Source organism: Perna viridis, chromosome 5 (assembly GCF_037379345.1).
Source record: "Perna viridis isolate PV_CMFRI_1.1 ecotype Kerala chromosome 5, ASM3737934v1, whole genome shotgun sequence".
Classification (NCBI taxonomy): domain Eukaryota; kingdom Metazoa; phylum Mollusca; class Bivalvia; order Mytilida; family Mytilidae; genus Perna; species Perna viridis.
Genome location: NC_142449.1, coordinates 5,189,928 through 5,214,058, shown reverse-complemented (window position 1 = coordinate 5,214,058; position 24,131 = coordinate 5,189,928). Strand labels below are relative to the sequence as shown.

Sequence of the window (24,131 nt, the reverse complement as noted above, 5' to 3'; positions counted from 1 at the left end):
ATTTGTTTGATTTAAGAATTTCCTGATTTGATATTAGAAGAGAGTTAAAATACAATTGAAACATTATCTCAATAACAAAAGCGTCTCAGTTCTACAGTCCTGAGGCAGATAGATAACATGTCGCCTGTTAAGTGGGTAAGTTCTTGGAAAAATATTAGAATTTCAGCGGACACACACACAAAAAAAAAAAATAAAAAAAAAAACTCAATTTTGGTATCACGAAACAACAAATGTTCTAGATACCAGTGGCGGATCCTGGGGTGGTCCCACGGCATACTGGACCACCTCTTCGTCGAATCTCATTAATTTTATAGGTAACCGTTCTCAATGAGCAAATTAACTAACAAAATTAATCTTTCATCGTAATAATTTTGATTCAATTATAATACCCTGAAGCGTCAAAATGACAGTATCTGGAAACAACTCATCAAGAAAAACTTCAGACTAGCCACATATAGCATTTGACCAGACCCAAAACTCCTGCAATTACCCGTACGATAGTATTTTTAGCCCAGAAGATGTCACTATTTTCGAACTTAGTAGAAATTAGTGATTGCTGAAACACTCATCTTTTCAAGCATCACTTATAGAAAAAAAACAATAAAACCTTCCGCTTCACAACCACTAGTTGTCGATTCCTGCTAAACATGGTGTTGGTAATTTTGCATAAAAACAGCAACTCAGTGATGAATATGAATACCAACTTCTACCTACTTAAAAATCTTTACTTCTAGAAAATGATTTCAAATAAAGTTTGATGTTCCTAGGTATGGAGACCAAGAGAACATCGCATGGTTCTTGCAATTTGTGAGAAAGAGATGCTGGAATCAAATATTAATTAATCTCCTTAAAATTGCTGCTTCTGCTGTTACTGTTTCTTATTCTGATCAGACGATGTCATTAAAAAAGAAACCCACTGTGACTCATATTTACACACGGTCCATTCACAAGACCAGCTTACAAAATATATCTGGAAAAATATAAATATTAGAAAAGAGGCGCTTGATTGTCTTAGTGTGATAATACTAACGATGGCATCATTTCTTTATCACAAAATGCAGAAAATAAATGAAATCTTGTTTTCTGTTGTTACATCTACGTGGTCTTAGAGCTCGATGACTCTCATTCAGCATGTTAAGACTAAGCAACCATTATTTGTTTGGATTCGGGGGTGAAACAAATCAGGCAAATTCACGTTAACGTTAAATCTCACTACGTATTACCCCCAAATTTCTTTCTAAAACGCCACTGACTATCACAAAATTTCAAGCTGCCTTGAATTTCTTAATTTGATGGAATTCCGCTCGAGATAACGATAATCTGCTTATCACATTTGTGAATCTTCTACGAACATTAAAAGTTCCGTAGAACCGTTTAATGGGAAAAAACACAAAACAAATTAAACAAACAAACAAAAACAAAAGAGAAAACTTTACATAAAAGCAAAGCCTAATGCAATAGTGACTCGTAATTGGAATATGATCGAAAAAAAACTGCTTGAATAAGTCTATTTAAAGAAATTGATGATGGATATATTTGCATATAGTTATCTTCAATGGAAAAGTAAATTCTCCAAAATGAGCGTTTGTAATATGATAAAAATAAGACATCATATAAATTTCATCCAGATAACGTTACTCAAAGTGTTTATAAAAGAGAAAGCATGATTTATATATTATTTCTACTAATGAAATCTAATTGTAAAAGTTATTGAAATGTCAAAAAGTTACTACATTTACATGATAAACTGCAATCGCCACTTGCTGTGGGTTCAGTCTATTGGTGCGTCCATACGGACAAATTATGCATTCAAGGCAAATTCTAATCCAGTAACACAGTCACACGTAAAACGAATTTCCAATGCAAATTAATGCGAATTGAAATAATGCGCAATTTAAAATTCGCTTTTGGATATGTTTTTGATACGCGAATTCAATAAATTTTATTGAATTCGCATTCAATTCGCATTCAATGCCGTGTAAACGGACGATTTCAGCGAATGCGAATTCTTAAAACAAGTGCGTCACGACTCTTTACCAATCCAATGTTAATGCAATATTTTTTTAAAAGCTTGTGAACGCATTTTGGGAATTAAAATGGGTATTGATGTAAATAAGATACGTGTGGACGTTATTGACGTTTTCCAACGTATTCTTATAAAAAAAAACCATCGCATTGAAGACAAGACTTATAGAAATATGATTGCCATTGAGACAGTCATCCACAAAAAGCCAAGCAACATACAAATAAACTTCTACAGGCCACCACAAGGTCTTCTATGAAAGGCAAAACCCATGCCATAAAGCAAGCTGTATGTAAAGGGCCGCAAAATAAATAAAGTGAAACTATTCATAAAAGCCGAAAATTGACCTTTACTTATAAAAAAACGTAAAACGAATAACAAAGAACGTATTTAGAAACGACTGGACTACTGGTTCCTGGATTGGGGCATAAAGTATGTTGCGATCATCCATATAGTCGATCATTAGTCATGACTACTAGTATATGGATAAAAAAACATGGCATGTCTAATACACTAGTTCAAACCATTGAGAAACTGACAAAGTAATACTAAAAAATCAGCTGTAAATTGCGAAGTGCTTTGTTTGAGATGCATGAAGTCAACAAAAACAACCAACATATAATAAAAAATTGAAATTAAAAATAAAAACCTAAATCAAAGAACGGAGAAAGAAAAAACGAAATTACGAGTTTGTACCAAAAAAAATCATAAATTTAATTTTATATCATATTGTTACTTTAATTATAAAATTGTGTTCATGCTGAATTGCATTTTTTATATAAACTTTTGAACGGTGACAATAATTTCCTTCTTTTCATAGTTGTGTAAATTAAAAGGACCCCAGTCATGCTAATTATTCATTTGGCAATGAACTATTAAATTTGTTTTTAAGGTAGCAGTACTTACTAGTCGGATGGACCAGAATTCGTCATGAGAAAATTTCTGTCAGGTCAGTTGACATCATATCAAGAAGTATCTCGCCAACCAATTTTTCGTCATCTCCAGTGAAATTAATGATAATTGTCATTAGCATGTAAAAGCAAAACTATATTACTCCTAAAAATCCCGTTTCTCCATACTCAAATGATGGCACCAAGTTAGACCAGAATGCGATAACAGCGAAATTTGTATTTCATGCCTTTTGCTTACTGGTAATATAGATTCCCCCAACGCATTTCCTTACGAGGATGAAAAAAGAAATCTACATTAGGTTAAAGAAGGAGTTGGAAGTCAACGTTTAAATGTGTCAGGTAGTATTACCAGTTTTGGTCTACTGAAATCTCTACAATTTGAGAAACGCTGAATTTGTAAATTGTACAGTTGTCTCCCTTTTTGAAAATGTCCTCAGTGAAAATCTGGCAGTGGATAAAACATGGTTTGAAATAACCAGGTACTTTAGGTTATATTACCGGGACTGGTCACTCCTAAAAAGGTCTATATAATGTATGAAATAACTGTGGCCCACTGATCTTTATACTGGTTGAATTTATAAAGCCTATAAGATTTACATTTGACTTATGCACACTGGGAAAAGAGAAATTATTCAGGGTTTCAGTTATTTAAGTTATAAAATTGACAAATTGATAATGGGAAAGTTATGATGAAAATACTGAGGAAGGGTGTGTTCTCAAAACACTAAAATATAATAAAAATGTCAAAATTTACCTGTAAAAATCATTAATTACTTATTATTCATCAGTAATTGCCCAAGGGAAATTTAATGAATTTGGTCAACTAATTGTTAATTAAGTATTTCAAACTCAGTTTTATGTAATAAAAATTATATAATTTTAAAGATGATTCTGTCAAGAGCACAATTTGCTTAAACTATTTTTCATTTTCACTAATCTCAAATGTACATAGCTCATGCTTACAAGTATCACAAAAGTTTAACATGTGTATTCTTTTTGCTAAGTTTCATATTTTTCCTGAGTTATGGGAATTAAAGTTAGCAGTATATTCACAAGCCATTACTAACAAAATACAGTCCTTCTTTGAGATGCTGAACCAATGCAAGCGAAAAAATTGCTTTTTTGAAGAAATCAAATCCTGATGTTGGGCAGCAACCATTTGATTTATTTTTTTTTTTTTGGGGGGGGGGATATGGAATAGTGTGCTGTTAAGTACCAGTCCATATAAAATTCAGACAATGACAGTGGTAAAGTGATGTATGTTGTAGAAATACCCACTAAACAAGCAATGGTTTTTCAGTCTACATATGCTATATTTTCACATTACAATAATAATTTCAATATTTAGAACTTTTGAGAATACATACATTCATCTCCTACTAAAATCAACCTAATCAAGAATGATAACTTTTGCAAAGTACCAATTTCATGTACAATCTATATGATTTATATATCAAAAGTGCAGTGGCTAAATGAAAGATTGATTATGTGATCAGAAACATTCTCTGACCAAGAAATACAAGTGAGTAAGGTTTTTGACATGAATGAATCACATTTTGTCTGATTTTTTTTATAAAGAATTCTACTTAAGTAGTTTAAAACTTAGAAAAAAATTGATTTCACCTTGTGAAAACAAATGTTTGCTGTCTTGGGAAAATAGGGGGCGGGGTTTGGGTCATGCCTACTAATGTTTCCATGTAATGTTCAAGGAATAACTATTTCCTTAAGATTTGGAAAACTTTCATTGCCACACATGCATCAGATCCTATACTGTATCAGGATACTCAAGATACATTTTTTTTTTATTAACAAAACTTAAGTTGGAATGGATGTCAAGAAATATCAGTGTTTTCAAGGAATTTGTAGAGGTTGTGCAGGTCAATAAATAGAATGAAAATCACTATTATTACTAAAAATGATGTATCTCACTTTTTTAAATCTCCAGCTTAAAAGAAAATGTGCATTCAGTTATTACAGTTATAAAGGTACATGTATCTGCTGTGCTCATGAAAATGATATTTGCTCTTAAGACCTTTCTCTTGTTAATGCTATCATAATTGATTGCAACATTTGTATAAGCTGTATGTTTATTTCCTTGGTCAATTTTTTCCAACTATCTAGGATTGGTTTTGGTACAAATACATCCATCATTAGGGAACACATTTTTCTCACAGTTTTATCCCAGATAATGATATTTTTTTTGTAACAAAATATTTGAATATGTTCAGTAGTCTGATTTTCTGCACTTAAAAGAAATTACGGTTTGTTTTTTGATATGAGTACTCAAAGTTTTTTTGTACCTGTCTCAGGGTATCGAAGAATTACTGAAGGAATTCTGGTATAATTATTATTATTTCAGACTCTTTGACGTTGAGTGTGCTGCTGTATAGAATGAATTGATGTGGACCATGTGTGATGAAAAGGAGAATATCAATGCTCCAAGATTTGAAATTAATGAAATCCCAGTGATAAAAATGTCATCAGCCTCTCAGGAAAGTCTAATCCAGGGCAATGTGGAGCTTCCTGGTGGTGTCAGTAACCCAGTCTTTACCCTAGAAGAGCCAAGCAGTGCAAGACAATCAGAGGTACCAGTCACAGAAACAACTCCAGTTCTGAATGTTGAGGAAGCTAGCAGTGGGAAGCCATCACCAGAACCTGAATACTTTACTTTTGATTCTGAGGCTATTCGGAGGTTTAAATCTCAGCCCAGAAGAGGTTCTGTTGCTGGAGGGACTAACCCACCTCATAGGATATCCTTAGAATCAGAAAAAAGGATAAGTGATCCAGGGGCTGTTCAAAATAATGGATTTCTGATTCCAGGTAAAAAATAAAATTCAAATGCTTCTGATTTTGTGAAGGAAATTTTAATGAATGTTTTAAAACCTATAACCAACAAAAAATAAACACTGTAATCTTAGAGTAAACTGCAGCTTTAAGTTTTGTAATATGGAGAAAAATCCAATTCAGATGTAAATATTTAATGATTGTGATTATAATGGCCTCTGCTGGCTTAAAGTAAGGGGCATATTAATTTAACCTATCCATACATCCTTGATAGGGGTTACATGGTTTGTTTCTTCTCCTATATGCAGTTTTTAACTGCTGGTTTTTGTAGGCTGTTTATACTCATAGTTTAAATGTGCAGGACCAAAAGATTTTGATTTTCATTAAATATTAGCAAAATTAGAGATACATGTTAAAGTATAGAGAAAATGGAGGTAAATAGTCTGGCTGTTTCCTTTTGTTTTTGTCTGTTGTTTAAAAAAATTTGCAGGATGTATATACATGTATAGAGGTATTCAGGGCCAAAGGTTTTTTTTTATTTTTCACTAATTTCCCCAAAATTATAGCTATTTCAAAATTTCATAATGTTAAACAGCATGTTTTTCAGATATCACTTCCTATTTATGCCCTATTTTGATTTAGGACATTGTATTATACATGTATTTGTCATTGATGCCTCCTTAACACAAACAGGTTTCTGAGACAATCTTAATACAACTTTTTTATCTAGTTTTTGTTATGCAATGATTTAAGCAAATAAATTTACCTCACCTTTTGGCAAGCATTCAGTAAGAGAATAAAAAAAATAAGTTTAATGCAATTGAAAACTTAGAAATCCAGATTCCAGAGGATGGTGTTCCTTGAGTCATAATAAAAATAAATTCCATGATACTAAACAGTGAGACCCCAGTTACAAAAAAAAAAATATTCCAAGGGAGATAACACAAATGTTCTTATTTGAACCTCCATCAGTATCCCAGGAAAATGAGACATTTATTACTGTATTTAGTATTTAATTCAGTGGATCATAACTTCTGCTTCAAAATAATGTTAAACACATGTGTTTAACTTGCATACCTGTATTGATATTTAGAACTCTGACATGGGAGATTTATATGCAAAAGTAAAGGAGAAGAAACGATAAGGACCATATTTGGTTCCCTATAAAAAAAATTGGAAGTAAATGACAAAAATTGTGACATGCATTGTTAAATGGATGATTACACTTTTTTTTATATGGTTTTAAATTTACACCATTTCATCAATTTCCAGTTTTATGGAAAGAGAAAATCTGCCAAAAACTACAAAATTGAGAAAAATGCCATTTTTTTTTTCACAGCGAATTTTGTTATTTCTAATCAGGTCTCAGCCAACATGACCCAGGGATATCTTAACTGATTTGGACGCATTTATAAATCATATAAACAATAATTTTGGTCAAGTTGGCGGAGACACTTAAAAAAGGAAATAATGCTCCAAAAAGTGTCCTATTTTGTCAAATTTGATGCAAAATAAGCAGATTTTCCAAATTTAGTCACCATATTTTTAATCATTTAAACATGATATGCTTATGAATGTGGTTGAACTTTCTAAATCTTTCATTTAACATTCTAAACAACAGGTAAATCTTTCCCATATCAAATTTCTAATTTCAAGTGTAAAGCAGGGGATCAAATGTGGGCTTTATCAGCTTTGTTCTTTTTTTTTTAATGTAAATATTCCATAATTGGGTATTTTTCCAAGAAAATAAGTAATTTCCATCGAAATTCTCCCACAAATCTTACATTTTTATGTTGGAGATTATTTATAAATATTCATTGATTTTGTGGAAGTCTCTTCCCTAATGTAGAAAGGTTTATTTTGTGTTATGATGGTTTATCCATCCTTACAGGAAGAATAGATTGATATTACTGTTCCCTACATGTTATAATAAACTAAACTATTGGTTCTATTATTTTGGAAGTTCAAAAAAGATTGTTAATCAGTTGTAAAAATTAAATTCTTACCTTTCACTATGTCCAGAGTCCAATTTGTCTGAACTATACATGTAGGTCATAACATCATGATTGTCTAGGCCTTCACATTTAACCTTTCGGGTTCTTAAAGACAATGATTTGTCATGGATTTACACTTTCAACACTTGATGGTTAATTTTCAGTTGTATTTTAGGCAAATAAGATCGTTTAATGCCCCTTCTTCTTTGATATATGGCATGATATAGATGATGCTTATATTGTAAGCAAGTTTTATTACAATCTTCCTATTTGGTGAAACTTTGTCATTATTCACTACATGGAAAGCAGAAAGAAATTTTTTGTCACAAAAATGCAAACGTATACACTAGCACTGGACATTATATCACCACACTACGAGTGGATGGTAAAGTGGAATCACTTCACTTCTGTCAAACATTCTGGTTTTCTGTCCATCCAAATTCTGTGGCAATCATCTAGGCTCCAAATGGATGGATAGATCTTAAAATTTTAAATTTGGTATGTGGCTTTATATAGATGGGACATATGTTGTAAGTGATTTTGGTTTGCTGTCCAATGTGAACTTCCTGTATGGGTGAGGAAATACCTAGCATGATAATATGTGGAACTTCATGTTTTAAATGTGGTATGTGGCTTTATACGGATTGGGTAAATTATGTAAGCTGACTGACATCAACTTCCTATACTAGTGGGGTAATACCTAACACTGCAAAGCATGCAATTTCATGTTTAATAAAAATAAATAACATGAATATTGTAACACTCCAATCCTATTTACTACTATTATGAAACTGTAAACGTATTAATTTCACAGTTTCTAATTTTGCTCAGATTCTCTCAAGTAAACATATTGGCAAGTATCAATTTTTTTTCAGTTTCAAAAAAACATTTAGCATTATATAGAGTTAAAAATTAATTTTGTGGGTACTATTTTTCATGGTTTTCTGTCTGTTATGGTTTATACTACTGTTATTCTGTCTGTCTGTCTGTATTCAGGTATGATTACTCAAATACTTTTTAATGGATTATAATGATTTTTGATACAGTACTTTTTATCTCATAAGAAAGCTCTATTACTATTTCATTTCAAGTAGAATTCTTGATGAACTCAATCTTTAATTGCCACATTGGTCTCCTGGCCTCAAGTGTTGGTTTTACCCAAAACAAGGTCATATCAAAGACTTTAAGATTCTCTGCCAAGTATATAGGAGATTAAGTATAGATTGGTTTTACTCAGCTTCAGAAAAATGTGTCTGGCACAAACTAGAACTAAACAGGGTCTATTTGATTGACATGCATATCCATACTTCTTATAAAGTATAATAATACGCCTAAAATCAGTCAGTCATTTCAAATTGTATCAATTATGATAAAAAAAAATCATGTCATTTATATGCAGGTGCATTCTAACAGGCAAATTTAATTAAATAACAAAAAATCTCATGTGTACATTAACTGAATCGGATGGTATGTTCATAGATTTATTGACCAGTTTTCCCTGAATTGGCTGTCAGTCTTCTTATTGTGTGCTTTGCCAAAGACCAGGAAATCCAATTCATGTGAAACTATTTCTTCCTATGGTTGGTTATTGATTAAATACTGGAGACTCAAAATCCTTACTGCTTGGGCTCTGTTAACGATACCGCTGAGAAAAATGACGATTCAGATCTATAGTCTATAATTGCCTGGTATTGAACAAAGCCTTTTAAGCTGCTGTTACCGTGTTTTTAATCTGAAATAGTTAGATTGTTATACTGTTGTACATTTGATTTCCATAGAACACTGGGGATTATTGGAACAGCTTTCTATAAAGAATGTTGGATTTTAATTGAATGATGATTAGGAATCAGTAGGAATTTTGTATAGCAGTGGAAGTTGTTCATATTTATCTCATTGAAATATTCATTAATCCAACTCAGATTAATGGAATTTTTCACAGTTTGCATTAGTTTTTTTTGATGCCATTAGTGGAAATTTGCATGACTCAATTTCTTCAATTTTGCTTTTTAGAATAAGTGAAAATATAGAGGTGTATTGATTGTGAAAAAAGCTCCAATTGATGATGCTGTTATTTCTTTGCTCCAGTGGAAAATATATTACTTTAATGGATTGATATTTTTTCGCCATTTTGACTTCTCCATATTTTAGGAATAGAGTGGCTAGTATAAATGTGTAATTACACCATATATCTATGATTTGGAGTTTTACATCTGTTTGGTGGGGCATTATTGCCAAACAGCCGCAGAAACAAGATAAAATGGCGTGGGCCAGTCCGGCAAGTAAGGACGAGTCCATGTCGTTACAGGAATTTGACATTGACGACAGTAGTTGTCCTTTACTTTTCCATGCCGCTAGTGAAAATAGTAGGTTTATAATTAGTTGTGTTTTCAATTTATTTCTTTTAACAAAACAGTGTGAACTTGATTTCTAAAATAACTATTATTTGAAAGTTTCCCACACTCATCTTCTAATGGCCATATTAATGTAATGACCACTGTCTGTCCATTCATAATGTTGTACAATAACACTTAGGTTTTAAAATAATTTTTCTAATTTTTTGTACATCTTTAGCCTTTATGGAAGGAAGATCAATCACATTTTTCATTCTTTACTTTTTAGCCAAACTTGACTAAGTTAACTTATGCCTTAACTTTGCATCCATCATTTCCTCTTGCCTGATTTTAACCAGACATGGCCGAAATGCCTTTAAAGTACTGAATACATTATTGTATTTGCTTGATGATTAAGATTGTAGGCATAGACTATCTTGGTTCTCATTGATATTGTTACCCTTTTTCAAAACTACATCATTCTTTTTTTTATTGGGAAAACATGCGTCATATTTTTTTTTAATTGGGAAATTTGGAACAACTGTACAAAACCTTGAATTTTTAGTTTAAATAATTAATTTTATAGAGGATGTCAAGAAAGAGATTAATCAGTGAACAGAAACACAATATCCTACCCTTCCAGTGCCAATTTGGGCATGGTTTATCATATTTGGGATTATTTTTGAGTAAATTTTTAGCTTACCTGGGCAAAGGCCAAATGAGCTTATGCCATCACTTGGTGTCTGCCATTGTCCTCATGGACAAATTTTCAAAAATCTTCTCTGAATCTACTTGACTGACAGGTTGTAAACTTAGCATGATTGTTCCTTAGGGTGTTCTGCACAAAATGACTTTTTTGGATTTCTGATTCGTGAAAAAAACATGGGCCACCTTAACTAAAAATAGAGCATAGAGGTCTGAAGGCAGTTTTTTGCAAATAACTCAAAAACCATTGCCTTTATAAAATTTCTGGCAGGGTAATATTGTTCAGCATAATGAGACAGATCTATACTGAAATTTTCAAAATGATTTGCCAACTGATGTAGGAGTTGTGGTCCCTGAAACAATTTTTGGGGGAATTTTTCGCATGTACAACTTTGAAAATCTTCTTCTCAAAAACCATGATACAGAGTTCAATGAAAGTTGGCATATTTGTTTCGTAGGGTATCCCACACAATATAGTTGTTGGGATTTTTGATTCGGGAAAAATACATGGGCACCTTTACTAAAAATAGAACATAGAGGTCAGAAGGCAGTTTTTTGCAAATACCTCAAAAACCATTGCCTTTAGCAGAACTCTTGCAGAGTGTAATATTGTTCAGCATCATGAGACGGACCTGTGCTGAAATTTTCAAAACACTTTTTACAATTTTCAAAACACATGGTCTTTGGCCAGGTGAGCTATTGCCATCAGTTGGCGTCAGATGCTGTTGTCTGTCATTGTTGTCCATCATTAACAATTGTTCAAAAGTCTTTTCTTCTGTCACTACTCGACCAATTGAAACCGAACTTGGTATGAATGATCCTTGGGGTATCCTGTATAGAACAGATGTAGAGATCTTTAATCTGTGCAAAAAACATGGCCACCATTACTAAAAATAGAACATAGGGGTCAGACAGTAGTTTTTTGCATAATCTCCAAAACCGTTAGGTTTAGCAAAATGATTTCTATAGCTGAAATGACCCTTATTATAAGGCCTTCAAAAGTCTTCAGGTATCAAAGTTGTCAGGTGACTCCTTGTATGAGTTATTGCCCTTGAAAGATGAAAAATGAAGTTCTTTTTTACAGTTTTCAGCCAATATCTTGAAAACTATAATAGTTAGAGAGAAACTTTCTATCGCTGAAATGATCCTTATGATAGTCCTACCAGTCTTCTTGAGTCAAAATTGTTGGACAACTCCTTGTTAAATTTATTGCCCTTGAAAGACCAACTTTAACCAGGTGAGCGATTTTGGCTCCTGGGAGCCTCTTGTTTTAAAATAATTCAAAAATAGTTGCCTTTAGCAAAATTCTGGTTCAGGTCATGAAAATGCAATTTAAAGCCGTTGCTGCATTTGACAATTCAGTTGATTTTAACTTAGCCCATCTCATTCCTTAAGTTCTTGAAATAAGCAAATGGTTAACCAGATGAGAATTTCAGGCTCTCCTGAGCCTCTAGTTTTGCAAATTGGGAACTTTCATTAGGGGAAACAGCCTTAATTCAGAGATTTTTATGGTAATCGTTATCACTGTTTGACCTCAATAACCTCTACATATGATGGCCAATGTGATTCAGTAAGTATTTTTTCATAGTGTAGCCACTTAATTTTGCCTTTGTAATCATATTGGGAAACACATTTTGACATGATGATACTTAGATAATTCTAAATTAAGGATTAGCAAACTTAATTAGCAGAAATGATGTGACAAGGTCACTTATAAATGATTTAGTCTTTTTCTGCTTGATCAAATTATATGTTGTCTCCAGATTTTTAGTTTTTTTTCCATGTAAGTGATTTGGGGTCTACAACAAGAAATCTTTTAAATTTTATCACATATAATACTGTAATTTTAAACTAGTTTAGTTTCTGATTGGATATAAAATTTCATCTATCATCTCTCAGACAATCATAGGTTTTCTTCTCTATGACTTCTTTGGAATATTTCGGCTGCTATTTGGCATTTGTATTGGAAGAAATACTAGCGATCATTCGTCTATGACTTCATCGTCTAGTGAACACGGTAAAAAACTGTTACAATGTCACTTTCCACCATTGATGTTTTATAGAAAATGATACATAATCACACAGCAACCATTTGCAATGGCAGATTCTTCACATCGTCCCAGGTGTGTACATCCCAAATATTTAGCCATTCAAGGAGCAGATAAAACAACCGATTTTGATGTCTTACTGTGATGTAATCAACCTGTTTTGATGATCTACTGTAAAGTTTTGATACTAAAATTTATGATATGTAATGACTGTTATATATTTTTGTGAAATAACCTCATGGTGTACTTGTACACATCATTGCAGATTAAATTAAAGATATCTCATATACTTTATAAGATATCTAATAATTGTATGATATCTTTGAAATTGAAAACATATAAATAAGCCTTGAAATAGACAGGTGTGGTTGTATATTTCTTTTGGCCACAAATATTTTATATAGTTTCTGTTATTACTTGTGTAGGGTGCTTAATTTTTTTTTTAAAGTTTGGGGGTTAAAAAGAAATCGCCTGGTCTGTCTGTCTGTCTGTCTGTCTGTCCATTTATGTACACTTATTGTTGACTTTTATTACATATTCTACCTGTAGCTTTAAAAACAAGGTTTTAGAAGAGCTCTGTAGTATGAAGTTTTGAAGAGTACAGCAGTGGAAATTTAAGATATGTAAGCACGGGGTCTTAGCATAATTTTCCAATTCGAATAACATTTTTTACATTAAGGTAACAGCTTTGACCATCCATTTTCAAACTTGTCCAGTGTTTAGAGGAAGGTGTATAAGTTAAAAGAATCACAGCCAGCTTTGATTTTTTCTTTTTTTCTCATTTTTCTTTTTTTTGTTGTTGTTGTATTATTTTGCTGATTTTTTTGGTGTTTTTTTTAACAAAATTAAACCAATAATACCACGCTTGAATACAAGATATGATAATACAGATAGACATCAAGGAGCAAAGACTAAATAGGAAAAAATATAAAACATTTCTTGACATCAAATAACCATAAACGCACACACATGAAATCAAAAACAAATGAATCACTGAGTCTGTATTTGCTATACGTTTAGATATGATGCCCTAACATTAATACAGGAATAAAAGTTGTATAATACTCGAGCACTCAACAATATTCGTTTTGAGGAAATTGTAATGAAGTTCAGAATATTCACAGTCAAGACAAAGCACCAAAAATACAAAAATAGTCATAAGAAAAACATTTATAAATTAAGAAATTAATTAGCTTGATGAAAAAAAACTGGGGGTTTGGACCAGGTTCATTGGTAGGATAATCATTCGAATGCCTTTTCTTTGTTTTTCCTTAAGCGCATGTCGATCAGTTCTTATATAAATGGTGTCATTCCAGTTTAAACGAAGGAGGGAAACTCTGGCATTGCTTAGAAGAAAAGTTTCCAAGTTATGAATGGCTTATTTCTGATTCCTAGATTTTACAGCATCTTTGTTAGGCAAGGGTTACAGTCCTGCCCCTCCCCTCTCATTGTGTGAATGGAGGGCACAAGACCGTAACCCTATGGCAGCGAATTAGGCTTTTACAATTGTGATCCCATATTCAGTTTAATTCTTATTGGTATTTAGATGATAACAAATCAGAGTTAGAGTGAACCAAAAAGTGGCTCACTTGTTCATTCTTTGCATGAAGCAGGTAGACATGATTAGCTGCCTGAAAATTGAAACTATGACATTGTAAATGTTCAAAACAACTTTCCTACCATGTCAAAATATGACAGCAGAAGTAACGCACATCAATGCACAAACCACTTACTACTACTGCTCTGTACATGTATGTTTACACCACAAAAAAAGTAAGTTTCTAACAACTTATAGACAATAAATATAGCAAACGGTAGATTGCATCCCCAGTTTTCAAACATCTTGATCAGAGCCTCTCTTTTTTTAATATTCTTGATCTGCCCCTGGCCTTTACAATGATGTTTCCTATGAACTAATATTTTATAACAACTATGTGGTAAACCATTGTGTCTTATTCATACGGCTACTAAAGCTGGAGTCTTTTTGAGAGATAAAAAAATCTAAGAAGTTTTTATTGCGTCTGAACTTCTTTCTTCTTTTTGCGTTAGAATTTTACAAGGAATCTGGTTTAGTATAATCCGTTCAGAGCAATGGCCAATCCAGAGGGGGTGCATGGGATTGGCACTCCCCTTTTATATTTTTATCATTTTCATGTGTAAAATTGACAAAAAAATGTTAAAAAATATCCTAGCACACACCCCACTTTTCTGAGGAACCCGGGCTAGCACCCTCCTTTTCACAGTGTGGATCTGCCACGCTAGAGAATATTGCATTACAAGTATCAGTATGGCGCACAGTTAAACATCATAAGACATAAATATTGTGACAACATGCATGTGCATTACTGCACATGCTTCCATGCAAAGTTCACTGTTTATGTATTGTCAAATTTATTGCGAAATCCAGCCTTATCATGAACCACCGAGTCACATTTTTTGTTTGAGAATCCCCGATTCATGGTTAAATCTTTAATGTTTTATTTAAAGTCCAAGCTTATGCAACAAGAAATATGTAAGATTTTTGTATGTATAAAATAAATCTCAAAACCATAAGTCTTTTCATCAAAACGTAAGGTAGACTAGATATTTTACATGTGTCTCTTTTCATAAAACAGTGTGGAAACTAGACAAATTGTCCAGAAACGATTCTGTGTTTTACAATTTTAGTACAGTTAATAGTTTAAATATGTGAAAATTTGCAACTTCAAACACATTTGGTAAAGCTCGTGTTGTAGATCGAATCGAGAATGTCATGTTTATTTTATTTGTTATTCAGTAAAGAATATTTAGATATACATTGTAATATTATACGGTGTCTTATTATCTCTTAATTAATGAAAATGCACTAAAATGCAACCAATTTTAAGGGCAAATTTGTTCTGTGATTAAATAGTCAACTTTTGTCGAAAAAGTTCTTTTGTACATTTTTGAAATTCTATACATATGATCTTTACATGTTACTTATTTTATGATACCTACAATAAATGATTTCTCTTAAATCACTTATCAAAGTGTATTGGGGTCGATCAATCTTTGCCCCCTCCCCTAATTAAAGCAAAATAGCGAAAACTTTACCACTTTTCAGTTAGAAAAGACTGATATTCAAAAACTGCATTGATTTATCTTTCCATTGACATATGATATAGCCGTATACCCTCTAGGCCCATTAAAGTTAGAAAAATCCTTAGCCGTCCGCAGCACTAATAGTTGCATTGAGTAGGCTCTTTTTTGTAATTATTTTGCAGTGAAAATGTACAACATATTTCCTTTATGAATTAATAGTTTTTGGTTCCTTAATACCATTATAAATTGTTCATAAACTTACAAAAAGTATTATAGTAATGAGAGTAACTAGATTTCAAATTTATGCAGATGTTGCACACAACAAAGATAGACAGAGACTTATAATAATGTTCAGATTTAGTAGAACAGTAAAGAATTTATAATTCTGTGTGCAAAGCAAAATTGTTCTGAATTGATTGCTTGTAACACCTGAATAACTTGAGTTTGTGTTTAATACTTGCAATCCTTTAAGTAAATTTATACAAAGAAGTTCCCAAGTTTGATGATGGTAGGGCAGGAAGGTCTCTGGGTAATATTTCATGTCTATTTACAGACATACAGCATACCAACCATGGAATACAGTTCACTCATGGTGACATCGGTGACAAACCTTCCAACAGCTGGGACAGTTTCCCATCTGACAATGGACTTAATGCTGCACCAACACCAGGACTCTTGGGCATAAACAATGGATATGATAAACTAGGTCAGCCACCACCAAGCCCAGGACTTTTGAGTATCAACTCAGTATGGAGTGAGCTGGCAAAGATCCATTCTAGACGATCGTCTACATACACTGAGTCCAATGAAAGGTAATATCAATTTCAGAATTAGAATTTTGAATTTCTTTCTCGTTTAGCTCACCAGGACCATAGTCCATGTAAGCTAATGACAACACATGGTATTTAGCATCGTCATCATTTTTGTTAAAAATTACTTGGTAGATTTCTATCAAGCTTGGTAGGAATGATAGCTGAAAGGTCTTCTACAAAATGTCCACTTTTGGAAACTAGATTGCAAACAGAGGCTATTGAACTTCATGTTTCAATTATACAGAAGCTGATATTTTAAAACTTAATAGGGGTTTTTGAGCATAAGCTCTCTAGAAAAGATTAAGTTTCTGTGTGATTAAGATGGATTAGTAAATGTCTGCAATATCTTTGGTTACACTGAGCCACTAGTAACAAACTTAACTAGGCCACATTGATGAATAAGACATTTGTCCATATTCACATTCAATTTTAAATGTATGTTTATTAAAAAAACATGATGTTGACATCAGTTTTGTCCTGTGTTTAGTTGTAAAAAAATATTGTCTGTACATCACAAGCCCTGAAGAGCAATTAATAGTATATCGTTGTGTGGATACAAGTAAGTGTTTGTGACTATTAAACATGTTATATGATGGATGTGTATGTCCTATTATTACAATTTATAGACTGTGAAAGAATAAGAATCAATTGTTGATCTCACAAAAATGTTACAGGCATAAAAGTCATAGGTAATGATGCCACATTTTCTATATATAAATTTATATTGATCATTATTGGAAACGTGAACCCAGGATTTGTGCACCTCTGTTTTAAAAGATTAAGTCAATTTACTGAAAACATGATTTAAAACAACTTGACAATAATGTCATAATCAATATTCTACTATCAACATTATTTAGAGTCAAACTTCAGAATGTGGGTCACATTGTTAAGAATTTTAGAATAAGAAAGTTTTGATGATTTGCAGTTTCTAACAATTGAGGGAGGTTTTTAAAGAGGTTTTCTTCATAACCCTTAAAGTATGTGGGAAATTAATAGAGTATGAATAATGCCTATTGGATTCAAAAATAAGAAAGAACAGTATATTATGGTTAAGTAATAAACAATGATGGTTGCAAGGGATAATAAAATATTGAATAACTGTGTGACAGTTGTGTGGCAGATTATTGATTAAGGTGAATTATGATACTGCTACTCTATGTCATGGAATCATATATTGTAGATATACATGTACAAGTCTGTCATCCAATATTTTCTTGCAATATTAACCTGTAGGTCAAACTATATTGACACCAGTATCCAATTGACTGGAGAAGGGGGCACCTTAACTTATATGTAAACTATATGCATACAGTACTATTCATTTATATAACTTGTGAAAATAATGCCAGGTGTTGCTTCATAGTGGCATAGACCCAGTATATGCTTTCTCTGAAATTGGAAAAAATAACTTTTTGTGTGAAGTCTTGATTGTTTACAAACTTGACTTCCAAAAATTATGCCTTGCTTTGTTTGGTCTTAATTCTATTTACACATCTAACGAGAAATCCTTGATCTACCCCTGAATGCTGTCATTCTTTTTCATTCATACAGCCAAAATGAAATTATAATATCTTGATTTTTAATGCCCTATTATGCTGCAGCAGACCATAAATAAAAAAAATCTCGCACTAATAATCCTGGATTAAATTGTTCTTATTTATTGCATGCTGCAATATGTGACTAAGTTTACTTTAGTCTATAACCATATAAAATGTACTCAGGCGATGTATCAGGCTTTAACTGTACGCTGCAATATTTGTATTTTATAGTCAATATGAACTAGTTTCTGGAAATGAACTATACATCACTAATATAAACCACTGGCAGTGAATTTACTTATTAAAAACCAAAGTTATATTTTATAATAAAAATGAAATATTTGTTGTGCCACTTGTTTACTAGTATGACTGTTGCAGGTTTCTGTTCAAGTTTTACATGCATATCAAGATTTTTTAACCCTTTGTTTTTAATCCATTAAACGTTAGTAATATGATCTTATGGCAATAGAAAAGCACATTATTCTGACAAATTTTCTTCACTTCTGTTTTTTCAATTTTGTTTCTCTTACAAAATACTCGTTATCATATTAATCAAGTTAATGTTTTTTTTTTTTAATGTTAACCAGTGAAAATTGAAGTGAAATTAATACCCATTAATAATTTGAGTTGCAGGATATTTGGGAGCAAAAATCAAACTAATTTTAACACTTTTTTTTTGCTTCACTTTTTTTGACAATTTCTCCCAAGTTGGTGTTGTATTTAGCATGAAATAAATTAGTTTTGCACAAAATCTTTCCATTTACACACATAAATCAAGCAGAAACTTAATTTATGAATTAAGTATGAAAATTAAAAAAAAAAATGCCTATTCACACTGCTGGTAAACTAAATTTGGGGATATATGGGATTCATCTTGTCAGGCCATCTGTCTGTCCACATTTCTTTTAAGCCCTATGCCTCCTTAATCCCTCAAGGGAATTAAAAAAAAAAATTCGGAAGGTTTGAGATGTACATGAAGGAATAGTATTATTTTAGGAATTGATTCCAATAATATGCAATGATATATCCAGTTTCCATGAAATACCTCAACATACACCATCTAGTCAAAAATGAGGTATACACTTAAAGCTGTTAGTTACTGAAATCTCAGAACATATTAAGGAACGACAATACCGAAGGGAGAAGGGAGATAATACAACTTAAGTGTTTTACATGCTTAAACCTTGTTATTGCAAGTCCTCCTCCTAAATTGCTCAAGAGGTTTTGATAAAATGTCATGGGAAACCTGGGCATCATTAGCAGATTTGTATGAAAGAATACAGTTATTGTTGGAAAACTCAAAAAGGAGATAACCAAGTTTAGGGTTATACTTGTTAAATTACTCCTACTTAACCACTTTTAATGTTTTCTAATGAAATTTTATAGGAAGGTTGGGCATCAAATATGCATAAAGACAACACATGAAGTATCAGAGAACTCTAAAGGGAGATAATCCAACTGAAGGGTTTAACATTTAACTCTTTTTGAAGCAGTGGGCATTTTCTTTGATAGCTTGATCACAGTATTTCTTGTTGCTTTAAAATCATATAAACAGGAGAAAAAAAAAACATCTTTTTAATTTTTTTTATACAGAAAATTCAGAATCAACACAAGATATATTTAAGATGTATTGGATTTTCAGTTCTTTCAGGAGTGGGTCGCTGTCAAACCTAAGTAGCAGCCTGAGTGAACACTTACATAACTTGGTACGAGCTTTCTCTAGTCGTACAGAGCGGGTCAAGGCCAGCACTGCAGTGCCACCATCACCATCCACGTCCCCAGATCTTGATTATGATGCTAATTCTGATGCTTTATCAGGTATTCTATGAAAATGGTTAAATACATCATTATTATAGAGACAGCAGTGATCTATTGAATGAATACAGTGTAATTCACATGTGTATTTTCAATCTTGGACTTTCTCCACAAAACATCACAAAATTTTTCTCTTGTGACATGAACTTTATTTGACATCAATGATGATTTGGGATATCAATCAGCAAATTTACAAAATTTAAAATTTACTTGAAAATGACATTAAATTATATATTTAGGTAACCTTTAAAATAATAGGATAATCAATTGGTGATTGTGAAATCAGTTTGTTATTGTTAAATCAATTGGTGATAGTGACCAAGATATAACTGTTGGCACTCATGTCAAATACACTTCCATGATAACTCATGATCATCACCAGTGATATCTTCTGCAATAAAGATAATATTTTGTTGATTCACTTTCCAAATAATTATCCTTTAGTAAAATATTTTTGGGGAAAGTACTGTATGTGTAGTTTGAAATACTGGCAATGCTACTAAAGTCCTAAATTTCTGTTATAATGTATCCCCCATTTGTTGTTCCTTTTAGTATTATTATTTTATCCATTAATTTATATTGCTGCTCAATGTCAACATAAGAGTTTTACAACAAAACTTTTCATGGTATGAGTAACATATATATCACAAGAAAGAATGTACAAGATTACCTTTCGTATTTTAGCTATTTCTATGATGGAGGAACCTCCACAGAGGACACACAGAATAGATTCATTTATCCCTGGACACAAACCTACACCTGTTGGAGAACCACTTGAGGAACATCATTATTTCAGCTGTTTTAAATCTAGGAAGCTGACGTGTAAAGTACCAAAGGTGTTTGAACCACAGAGTATGTCATATTTTATTTGTTAACATGATTTTCCAAAGGAAAAAGGCAGTTTTTAGTTCTGGGATGTACAAAAAATTTTCAAATCTTGATATATTGTTTCATGTGACAAAAGAAAGGTCAAGTTTAATTTTTACAAACTACTTTTGTACCACTTTGATTCTGGTAATCCAGTATCAAGTGTACAACAAAATTCAGAGCCGTATCCAGCTTGAATGACGTGTCCACACTTGCCCTAACTGTTGAGGATTTAACCTCTGCAGTAGTATCGAGCTGCTCTCTGTAAAGCATTTTATTTAATTATGATTCTAGTTTTTACCAGTCTAGGATATTGAACACATATTTATGAAGTCCATATTTGGTTTTAGGTAAGATCTACATGACTTGGCTGTTTTTAGTAACCTTGGTATTTATGTACAACTCATATTCTGTGCCGTTACGTGCTGCTTTCCAAGACAGATACATGAACAAAGAGAACCTTTTGTACTGGCTAATAGCAGATTATGTAGCAGACTTTATTTATCTCTTGGACATACTTGTTTTTAAACCGAGGCTGACTTACTTAGTTAGTGGCGTGAATGAGGTAATTTATGTTTTTAAACCGAGGCTGACTTACTTAGTGCAGTGAATGAGGTAATTTATGTTTTTAAACCGAGGCCGACTTACTTAGTTAGTGGAGTGTATGAGGTACTTTATATTTTTAAACCGTGGCTGACTTAGTGGAGTGTATGAAGTAATTTATGTTTTTAAAGCGTGGCTGACTTAGTAGAGTGTATGAGGTAATGTTATCCTTGTAAACCGAGGCTGACCTAGTTAGTGGAGTGTATGAGGTAATGTTATTCTTGTAAATTGAGGCTGACTTAGTTAGTGGAGTGTATGAGGTAATGTTATCCTTGTAAAACTGTAGCTGACTTAGTGGAGTGTATGAGGTAATGTTATTCTTGTAAACTGAGGCTGACTTAGTAGAGTGTACGAGGTAATGTTATCCTTGTAAAACTTAGGCTGACTTAGTGGAATGTATGAGGTAATGTTATCCTTGTAAACCGAGGCTGACCTAGTTAGTGGAGCGTATGAGGTAATGTTATCCTTGTAAACTGAGGCTGACCTAGTTAGTGGAGTGTATGAGGTAATGTTATCCTTGTAAAACTGAGGCTGACTTAGTAGAGTGTATGAGGTAATGTTATCCTTGTAAACCAAGGCTGACCTAGTAGATAGTACGAGGTAATGTTATCCTTGTAAAACTTAGGCTGACTTAGTGGAGTGTATGAGGTAATGTTATCCTTGTAAACCGAGGCTGACCTAGTTAGTGGAGTGTATGAGGTAATGTTATCCTTGTAAACTGAGGCTGACCTAGTTAGTGGAGTGTATGAGGTAATGTTATCCTTGTAGTTGTAGACTTTAATTGTTTCTTGTGTTTTTTACATTCTTTCAGTAAAATTGTAAATAAAACTAATAAATACTTTTAACTATGTTATAGTTGAAAAAAATAGTGAATACTTTTTTTTGTCTTTAGTAGAACTTTTTTTTATAAAGAGCACAATTACTCTTTTCAAAGGATAAAGATATAAGAAAAGAACCAGTTGACTTCAGGTCCTTTAACAATTTCCAATTATTGATTGTATGTCCAGAATAGGTTTTTATGGTTAATCATTTTATTTAGAGATCTTATTGATATGTTTTCGATATTAAAAAAAAAAACATATTGTTATGATAACACTAAGCGTACTCATTGACTATTTTAATGATGTTGTTATTATTTGAAGTATGTCTATAGGTCAGATTTTATGCATTTTGTAGACTGATGTAGCAAAGACAAGGAAACATTACATGAAGAAAAACATTTTTAAGGTAATGGTTCCTAATGGGAAAGCAGTTCAATGCTTTTCCCTCCACAATATTATTAGTTCACTTCATTCCAGTAACTTTTTAAATAGAATAAAGCTTATTTTGAATTTTGTGCCAAGTTTTTACACAAAGCTTATATGAAAAAAATGCATTAGCCTAAGAATTTGTTGTTGTTGTTTTTTGCAATTACATTTTTTTGATTAATACATTTTTCATCCTCAGATTGATGTGCTGTACATATTTTAAAAGGGACCTTTAGTGGTCAGTCTGTCCATCAGTGACAACTTTTGTCTGGGCTGAAACTTTTTTGCCCTTTGATAATTGACATTAGGGTAGATCAAATCAAGACCATGTGTCACATACAATGGTTGGTGACTATGGACCTTGAACTTGACCTCTAAGTCAAATGAATGATTTTTTCATGACAAATGCATGTCCTGTTTGTTTACTTTTTTGTCTTTTGGTGTATGCTTTTGATATTGGCCATGAGCTTTGATAAGCTCAAGACAATATGTTATGTGCCATGATTGGTGACCTTTGTCCTTGAACTGTTAGTGTTGTTGACACTTTCATCAATGGCATTCAAGCATGCACCCTAAAGTAAAGGTAAACATAAGCAACGATGTACTCATAAATTCAAAAAATTACCTTGTTCGACTTTCAATTTACAAATTCATTGATACTGTTGTTAATACATTTTTTATTTTCAGTTTGACGTACTATCATTGATGCCTTTAGACATATTTTACTTTGCTACTGGTATACATGGTACAGCTACGTTACTCAGACTTCCCAGACTAATGAAGGTACTGAGGTCAAAGTATCATTGATATAACGATTATCTCCTTTTATTAATACTTGTGTTTCTTGCTCTCTGGTTCTAAAATAGTGTATGAAATATCATCACATAGTTTCTTATTTTGTATATCTTATAAGTGAATTACAAAATTTTAAAAAATAGTTTGATATTCCACTATTTTGAATGTGTTTATATTTGAAGGTATTTCAGAGCAGAAACCATAAGAAAAATCAATCATTTTTATAATATGAATCAAATGATTTCAACAAATAATTTAAAATTTGTCAAGGCATCTATTTATAATCTTTTTCTTTAGATCCAGACATTTTGGGAATTTTACCAGAGATGTGATCAAGCCATTAGATCAGCTCATATTTTAAGGTACATGATCAAATACTTATATAATTACTGGTGAAATAATTAAGAAAATAAATCACAGAAATTTTATTTTATCATTGTTTTACCACAGGCTGGCTGTGGTAAAACAATGATAAATAGAGTTTCCTTGATTTATTTCAATTCTAATAGGATAAGTTTCTTCATGTCTTTGAATGGATGCTACCTATCACTATTTTACCATGGCTGTAGTCTTAAGAGCTTTGAAGCACGTAA

The 24,131-nt window shown here is 32.2% G+C and overlaps 1 protein-coding gene across 3 annotated transcripts in view; it reads left to right on the top strand.

Moving 5' to 3' along the window:
* LOC148615706 (uncharacterized) overlaps window positions 1-24,131 on the top strand; it is a 36,196-nt gene that overhangs the window by 997 nt on the left and 11,068 nt on the right. Inside the window, exons 2-10 of one of the 3 annotated variants that reach the window (XM_088582209.1) lie at window positions 2,916-2,972; window positions 5,294-5,754; window positions 16,412-16,670; window positions 19,863-20,029; window positions 20,711-20,878; window positions 21,244-21,458; window positions 22,673-22,723; window positions 23,431-23,526; window positions 23,836-23,900. In XM_088582209.1, coding sequence (XP_088438335.1) covers window positions 5,334-5,754; window positions 16,412-16,670; window positions 19,863-20,029; window positions 20,711-20,878; window positions 21,244-21,458; window positions 22,673-22,723; window positions 23,431-23,526; window positions 23,836-23,900 — 1,442 coding nt within the window. In that variant the 5' untranslated portion in view covers window positions 2,916-2,972; window positions 5,294-5,333. Of the gene's footprint in view, window positions 1-2,915; window positions 2,973-5,293; window positions 5,755-9,328; window positions 10,076-16,411; window positions 16,671-19,853; window positions 20,030-20,710; window positions 20,879-21,243; window positions 21,459-22,672; window positions 22,724-23,430; window positions 23,527-23,835; window positions 23,901-24,131 lie in introns of those variants that run through there. The other 2 variants (XM_088582208.1, XM_088582210.1) reach the window with 2 other exon arrangements.